The sequence below is a fragment of the Suillus subaureus genome (genome assembly GCF_016647635.1).
Source record: "Suillus subaureus strain MN1 chromosome Unknown BJ212scaffold_150, whole genome shotgun sequence".
In the NCBI taxonomy this organism is placed as follows: Eukaryota; Fungi; Basidiomycota; class Agaricomycetes; order Boletales; family Suillaceae; genus Suillus; species Suillus subaureus.
In genome coordinates this window covers 29,911-37,657 of record NW_024538706.1, presented here as the reverse complement: position 1 = coordinate 37,657, position 7,747 = coordinate 29,911, and the positions used below count along the sequence as shown (strand labels likewise).

At 48.5% G+C, this 7,747-nt stretch overlaps 2 protein-coding genes across 2 annotated transcripts; both read right to left on the bottom strand.

Moving 5' to 3' along the window:
* Positions 1-4,861: 4,861 nt before the first annotated feature.
* Positions 4,862-5,372, bottom strand: BJ212DRAFT_1402375 (uncharacterized protein; the record flags this gene model as incomplete). Its single annotated transcript, XM_041337354.1, has 2 exons — positions 5,135-5,372; positions 4,862-5,081 (listed from the first exon to the last, which is right to left on the bottom strand). Coding segments are annotated over exons 1-2 (260 nt in total), but the record flags the coding sequence as incomplete, so codon positions are not given.
* Positions 5,373-5,581: 209 nt separating this feature from the next.
* Positions 5,582-6,287, bottom strand: BJ212DRAFT_1402374 (uncharacterized protein). Its single transcript, XM_041337353.1, has 2 exons — positions 5,771-6,287; positions 5,582-5,718 (listed from the first exon to the last, which is right to left on the bottom strand). Exon 1 carries the CDS (start codon positions 6,132-6,134, stop codon positions 5,802-5,804), a length of 333 nt encoding a protein of 110 aa, XP_041185701.1. The 5' UTR covers positions 6,135-6,287; the 3' UTR covers positions 5,582-5,718; positions 5,771-5,801.
* Between the last annotated feature and the right edge of the window lie 1,460 nt (positions 6,288-7,747).

Here is a 7,747-nt window from a genome sequence, read left to right as displayed (position 1 = left end):
GCAAAAACCTTCGCTGCCACCATGAAAAGCTCAGCAAGAACCCCTCCGCAGTGTCTTTCATAGTCTCTGCTGGATTTGGAATGACAGAAACTTGGTAGGAATATTTACACAACATCGATACATCTGAGGTGACTAGCCTTACAGCGGTGGATGCATTTATGATCCGGTTGATATTTTTACAGCCGAACCTACTCGCGAGTTCCTTGATCTCGGACGTCCCATTAATGGTTGCGAGATGCGCATCGTTGACCCTATCGATAGCACCACTCCGCGCCTGGATGGCGAGAGTGGTGAGCTTCAGGTTCGCGGACCGATGCTTTTTGTGGGCTACTACAAAAATCCCGAGGCTACGTCCTCCAGCTTTATTGAGGGTGGCTGGTACCGCACTGGTGATGTAGGCATTATCGAAAGTGGCGTCATGCGTCTTATCGGGCGGATCAAGGACACCGTCATCATCCATGGTGTCACATATGGTATCCCTGAGCTTGAAACTCATCTCCAGACTTTGGAAGGCGTCACGCCCTCCTTCCTCGCTGCTGCTCCCTACCGTGTTCCTGGCCAGGAAACCGAAGGGTTCGTTATTTTCTACTCGCCATCTTTCGACCTCGATGAAGCAGGCGCCGCCTATGAAGCTCTTTGCCACGAATCGTGCTTTACGTGACATCTCTGTTAAGATGATCACCCAGCCACCTCAACTGATCATTCCCATCCCTGTGAAGCAAATGGAAAAGACAACTCTGGGAAAACTCTCCCGGGCGCACCTCCTCATGCTCCTTCAGAAAGGTGGGCTGGCGAAGCATATCGCTTGCGCTGACGAGCTTCTTAGCGAGGCACGCGGCGCCTCCTTTGTAGCCCCCTCCACTAAAACGGAAAGGGTTCTGGCCAAGATGTATGCAAGTATCCTGAACTTCGCAGACAACGAGGTGTCGGCGAACGACAACTTCTTCGAATTTGGTGGTACATCTATTGGTGTTCTCAGGTAAATACATGATTTATTGCTGTAAAGTGACCTTTACTAACTCATATAATCTACAGGCTCAAGCGTGAGGGAGAGGCATACTTTGGCCTGCCTGAAATTCCCGCCATACAAATCCTGAAGCATCCTGACGTCTCGAGCCTGGCCGACTATGTTGATTCCTTACTTTCCAAAGACAGTCGGGCTGAGGAATACGACCCCCCTGTCCCCCTCCAAGTAACCGGAGACAAGACGCCCATCTTCTTCGTGCACCCTGGAGTCGGAGAAGTTCTTGTTTTCCTCAATCTCGCCAAGTACTTCCAGAATGAGCGTCCCTTCTATGGACTTCGTGCTCGTGGCTTCGAGCCTGGTCAGCCCTTCTTCACGGTCCATGGATGAGATGGTTTTCTTCTTATACTACGGGTATCAGGAGGATCCAACCGGCGGGACCATATGCCATCGCTTGGCTACTGCTACGGTGGTTTGATGGCCTTTGAGGTGGTTAAGCGCCTGGAGGCCATGGGTGGAAGAAGTCAGGTTTCTCGGTCTTGTTAACGTCCCTCTTATATCGCCCAACCACATGCACAATATCGAACTCATCTGTACGCTTAACGTGGCAATTCTTCCTCGGTCTTTTGTCGAAGCACGAATCTGAAAGTATGTGGCCTACTTTTAAAACGCTCACGCAGAAGGAGAGACTTGAGATCGTGTGGAAGATGTCGCCTCCTGAACGTCCTCGCCGAGCTCCAGTTGACACCTGAAACTCTCGAACACTGGGTCGAAGTCTCTGTGTCCCTCATGCGCTGTGGAAAGGGATACAGTCCGTCGGGCACAGCTCGTAAGTCATTCATTTTCCCACTTCAACACTGCTTGCTCACATTGCATGTCTCTCTTCAGCGGCCATTGATGTTTTCTATGCCGTCCCGCCTCGTGGCCCGGAGTGACAAGGTTAACTGGCTCAATGAGCTCAAGCCATGGACTGGTTTCATTCAGCCGCAGCGATCCACAATTTACTGACGTGCCTGGGGAGCATAACACGCTCATGGACATTGATCACGCCTCGCAGTTCCAGAAGCTCTTCCGCAGTCGTCTTGAGGCTCGTGGAGTGTGATGATTGTTGCGCTTTTTGGCGACATGTCTGATAAATATAAGTAGAAATATTGTTTATACCCGTACCACCACCACGGCCTTTTTCCAAATAGTTATTTGGTTTCAAAGTTGGCTGATCAGCATCATAAACATCATACCTATTTCGAGAGACACGCATATATGGGCAGTCTGCGGCTCCTTAGTTGTAATGTTTCACCACTATGCCCTCAATGACCTCTTCTTCGACATTGTGCTCCATCCCCTTCTTGAGATCAGACCTACCATACATCGTTGTCCTCCCCTTCCTCCACGCCTCGCACAGTGGGGCATCCTCGTCAGGGCACCGGCGCTGGATGCCGAAGTGGTGGAGCACGGGGCTCTCAACACAGGGCAATAAGCGAACATCGTCATCGGGCATCGACACGAAGAATACGCTCAGACGGTCATAGTTGCGCTGATCCTCAGGAGGTTGGACGACGCGATGAATCGTGGGCTTATAGTAACCGCCACTGAAGAAATCCATCATGTCGCCTGTATTGATGACCTGAGGACGGAATGTTGAGTTTGCGATTGTCACAGTGGTCCACTCATTTGCGCACCAAAGCGTTGTCGATGTGGCGGACCCACTTCCATCTGCCGTCGGGAGCCTGAATTTGCAGGCCTCCGACAGGTTGGCTCCACAGAACGGTGACACTGCCAACGTCTGCATGGCTGAGGGGCATATAAGGACAAGTAGTAAAATAAAATATACCTGTATGTCCTTTCAACCAGACATTTTTGGATTTTTCCTCTTCCTCTTTGGTGCGCCTATAACTTAAGAAATATTTATCAGGTTAACAAGCGGCTACGATTAAGGGTCACTTACTACTTCATAAATCTGGCTGTACAGTTTCCCATTAATGAAGAATTCGATATAGTAAAACAAGACCAACCACATGTCTCTCCTGTGCCGTCAAAGTTGTGTTTTTCCACCAGAGTCTCTTCGGGCAAATCGAGGCTCAAAGCGACCAAGCTGCATGAGACTGCTCGTGAGATGGACCATAAAGCAAGGGCTCGCGAAGAAACTAACCGAAGGATTGGATGGACAACGTTGAAGTGATTATGTCGGACGAAGGCATCGATTTCTGGTAGGAACGGGCGCAAGGCCTGAGGGTGCGGACGCCTTGTGACGTCCTTGTTAACTGTCGAAAGTGTAGGTAACACCTATCACACAGAAAGTTGTAGCACCCACTTCCATAGTGCTCGATCTGATCGAGAATCTGATTCTCCGCGTCGACTTTCTGATCATTGAGCGATAAGGGCCAGTTTCATATACATTTCTTGCTAGAATATGACACACCCAGAATTGACGACCTTTAAAACCCGCGTAGTATCCGACTTTCTCGATGTTTGCAGCATATGTCTTCATTTCATCCGGAGGGACCACAGTGAAAGGGACGTTAGCTATGTCAAAAATCCTATCGCGCTACAACAGTACTTCAGAACCCTTAGTATGAGCTTCGGGAACGGGCCCACCTGAGCCTGGTTATAACCATGATTTATAGCATAAACAAAGCCGTAGCTGCGCAGTGCATCTCGAAGTTGTGGATAGAGCTCTGCCCGTCCTTCCGGTGTATGGGCCTTGGAAAGATCAACGATAGCCAGGTCCGCAAACTCTACTACACGCTGGGTCATTAGCTAGTAGACATACTATATTAATTAAATACTTCCTCACAGTCCTCATCTGTGGCCAGAGGCGGGATATAGCGTCCACACTCGGGCAATGTTAGGCTGGGCATTTCCACTCACTAGATGGTTATGAGAGAAAGGAGGACCTGGAAGCGGAAGAGTACGGGGCTCATTAATACTTCTCGAAGACAGGATAGGATCGATCCACGTTGAGATAAGGCATCAGAAATAGATATATGGTATTGTGACCGACCAGAAATATTGTAGCCAAAAGTGGCACGGTGTACTGGGTACTAGTACTCCATATAGTAAGCACCTTGTCAGCTCATTGAGCAGATGAAACCTATCATGAGCATAGAATCAAGGACGTGGATGGAGATGTTGTCACATGCATGGGTAAATCAAAAGAGTGTTGAGCTTTTCCAACCATTCAAGTTGGATTGATGATATCATGATACACCTTTAACTTCCCCAAATTTGCGCTGCCAAACGAGTGTTCGCAATATGCCACTTGTGCGCAATGTTAGTTCTCACTACTTGCCAGGTGAGTTGAGACTTCGCTTGGCGGATTGGTCGAAGGTACATTTTCAAGGTGGTACCGAGATGTGTGCATTGGCACTTGGCCAGATAGAAGCGTTAACAACGAACAGACACCGTGCGGAGCGTAGATACAAATTCCGTTGTATGGACAGTGGTTTTTGCTTCACGAAGAAGAACAGAAGTCGAATCGAACAGCCTCCTGCGACGACCTTTTGCGCAAAACGATGACATTCGACGAACAGATTCAGACAGTGTCTTGCCGATTACATAACATTATTAGACGCGCGGCATGCCTGAGTTAGCGTAGTCAGCCAATGAAAATCGTTGATAGTTCTTCGTCACCTACTACTATGTACTTCAGACAGTAATCGGTCGTACACCGCATGTCACTAAGTCTAGTACTGCCATCCCTTCCATGGTGCCCAGATGCTCAACCACTTTGTCACTTCCTTTATCCTCGCGAATCGGTGATATAGTGCCACGGGTAAGCAGCGGCTATCAAACATACGTTGCCCGACAATCTAGACAGTATCTCCGATCTTCAACGTAGGATTTATGCGACCTGACTCTGGGTGTGGGGGAACTTGTACCGATATCCTGCGCTCCTACGAAATTCTTTCATGACTTGCCAACAACCTCCCGAACCCTGGAATACGATCCGTGTCTTTACTCATAGCCATGGCACCAGCATTACACATGGCTTTGTCTTGCCCGTCACTTCCTCTTCCGGGGTAGTATAAAATCACGGTGGCTAAAATATTCTGGGAGATTTGTGGACGGCCGATCAAGGTCGTGTGTAGCTGCTGGAGATCGAGCACGGTGTAATTTCCTGTACGAATCGGTTTATACCAACTAGATTCCTCCCTGATGAAGTTCGCTTACCTGTATGGAGCTCCAGTGTTCCATTGAGTGTAGATGCCATCTCTAGCTTTGCTTCCGTGGTTGCGCCAAGAACAGTTGGAATGGATCCCACTGAGAGGACGAATGACTGATTGTTGACCTCTGTTATTTGACTCTGTCAGAACTTCAATGGCCGTGGCTGCTGCGTCATTGGTAAGACGCGTTTCCCCTGTTAAATATGAGATAGCTTCCTCCAGTTATGTCACTCCATACGTGTATCCGACGTAGGTGTAAAATCCGATCACCGAAATTGCCGAAGATGCAAACACCCTTATGAATACTTTGAAACAGGCTCTGGAAGTATCCCGGCTCGTTTATGTTTGTGAGTGATCTATTATGGTGGTATTCAAAGAACATACTTTAGACTGGCATTCATTTTGATACACGCAGACTATTTCTTCGGGTGTTCTTGCGCCCTCTCGTATTCCTCCAGAAATTTCACTTGATTTCAATGATTGAAGAGAATAAGAATGGTTCTCCCGTATCTTGTCATCTCAGATGCAGAGCAGACAGATCATCCAATTTGTTCAGTCCAACTGGAAAACCGTACAGAATCTGAAAAATAGGTGAGAGTCGGAACGATTTTACATGCTTCTGGACTGACATCTTTGACTGCAGCGTCGGCTACGATACCACCTTGCACGATTCCTCAAGCTTCTATGAGTGTCGATAGAATGACCGCAGAACTTCTGCCGATATCTGAAACTAGCTGCAGTTTCGTTCCTTCGACTGTCTGATAGAAGTCATCACAGTGAATTTCATCCCCTCCTACCTTGTGTCTTCGAGTGTCCTCTAGAAGTTGCTTCCCAGTCTCTCGCATTCTCGTGCATCTCCTGCAGTTCTCTGCGAGCACCACGCGGTCCGCAACGAGGGCGGGCGTTCTCAGAGCGTCGAGTGGTTTTCCCACAAAATCAGCGACCAATGCATTTTTATTGAGGTTAAGAAAGTGCATTGGTGTTTTAGGCTGCAGTGTGGGTGTCATGACCTTTGTGGCGGGAGTTGGGGAAGTTGGCTGTCAATGTCGTGCCGATAGCATTTGCCTACAATGTAAGCTACTTTTTTCCAAAATCTACATCGTGTCCACCCTTCACAATATCGCTGCGACTTGCAGCTGCCTTTTGTATCTATCATGTGGTGTTTCTTGTGCACACTTTGTAGCAAGCTTTTCATTCACCTTTAATCGAGGCTTTGCAAGTCCTATGGTATCGACGATTATTGGATGCTATTAACAGGTCTTCGTTTCTACAGAATTCCGTCGTACGTCTGGTGAGTCTGACCCTACGATATCAGTCCGCTCTGACCAAGGTGAATCGTCCAACTTCTACATAGAGAATATGGTCTGGAAGGTACCCGCTTATCGCTTTGACCAGAGCCTGCTCCGAATCCATTGTTTCAGTCGAAATGACACTCCGCAAGGCATTGACCCAGACATCCTTCCACGTCTCGATCTCTACATAGTATGAAGCTTTGAAGTATGATCGGGTTTCGCCCACCTCTATGTCCGAGATGCAAGGCGAGAATCTTTCCCCTCATCTTCTGCTTCCGTCCTTCGTTTGCCAATATCGTCAAATGAATCTGTTGATCTAGTGGCATCACCAAAGAAGGCCGGTTTCTTATGCTTCTCCAAAGTCTCCAAAGTCTCCAACTCTATGGCTACCAAGTCGTCTGCAGCCGCTTGATCAGCACCCGTCTCAGCGTCTCCTAGGTTCTTCTCGCCGCTGCGGATGACCGTACGCTTGAGCGTGTAGGCACGAATAAAGAGAACTAGAAAGAAACTGAATGCAGATAGCGGCGTGCTGACCAACCAAATCGTGCTGATAGACTGTGTGTAAGCATGCATGACCTCGTTACGCACTGTTGGATTCTGGTGGGACTGGTCGTCAAGCTAGAACCGAGACCATGGAAGTGGGCTTACAGAAATGGAAGAAATCTGCTTGATGCTACCATTCAAAGCCGCGGCAGAGGTGTCGATTGTGAGGCCTTTGATGCCCTGCAGTTTCTGGTGGAGGACACTGGAAATGATAGTCTCCCCGATCGTCATGCCCACCGTACTCCCAAGAGTTCTTGAGACCGATAAGGACCTATGAAAAACAAATTGTAAAGTCATACTCACCGGAGGAACATAAAAGCGCCTGTACTGGTGGCCATGTCCTTAATAGGCATGGCTGCCTGTATGGCAATAAGCGGGGTCTATTGCAGAGGCGATGAGCGTGTATCGTGATGGTGCGGTAAACTCACCTGGAACACGCAACCGATACCGAGGGAAGCAATAAGGGGGTAGACTTCTTGCGCTACACTAAATAAAAAGTTAGGACGACCGCGTGACTTCGACACTGACTAAATACGTACATAGTGGTCGTATTATCCAGCATGATCATGAGGCCCCAACCAAGCGTCATGACAATCCATCCGAACCACATCATAGGGCGGTAGGACCCTGTGCGAGCCACAATGATGCCACAAACCGATGACGTGACCGAAGAGCATAACGAGAAAGGAAGCATTCTGCTCATATCAGCAACATGAATAACAACAATACATGGATTCAATACTCACCTGACGCCAGAACCCGTTGCCGATGCGCCAAGAACTTGT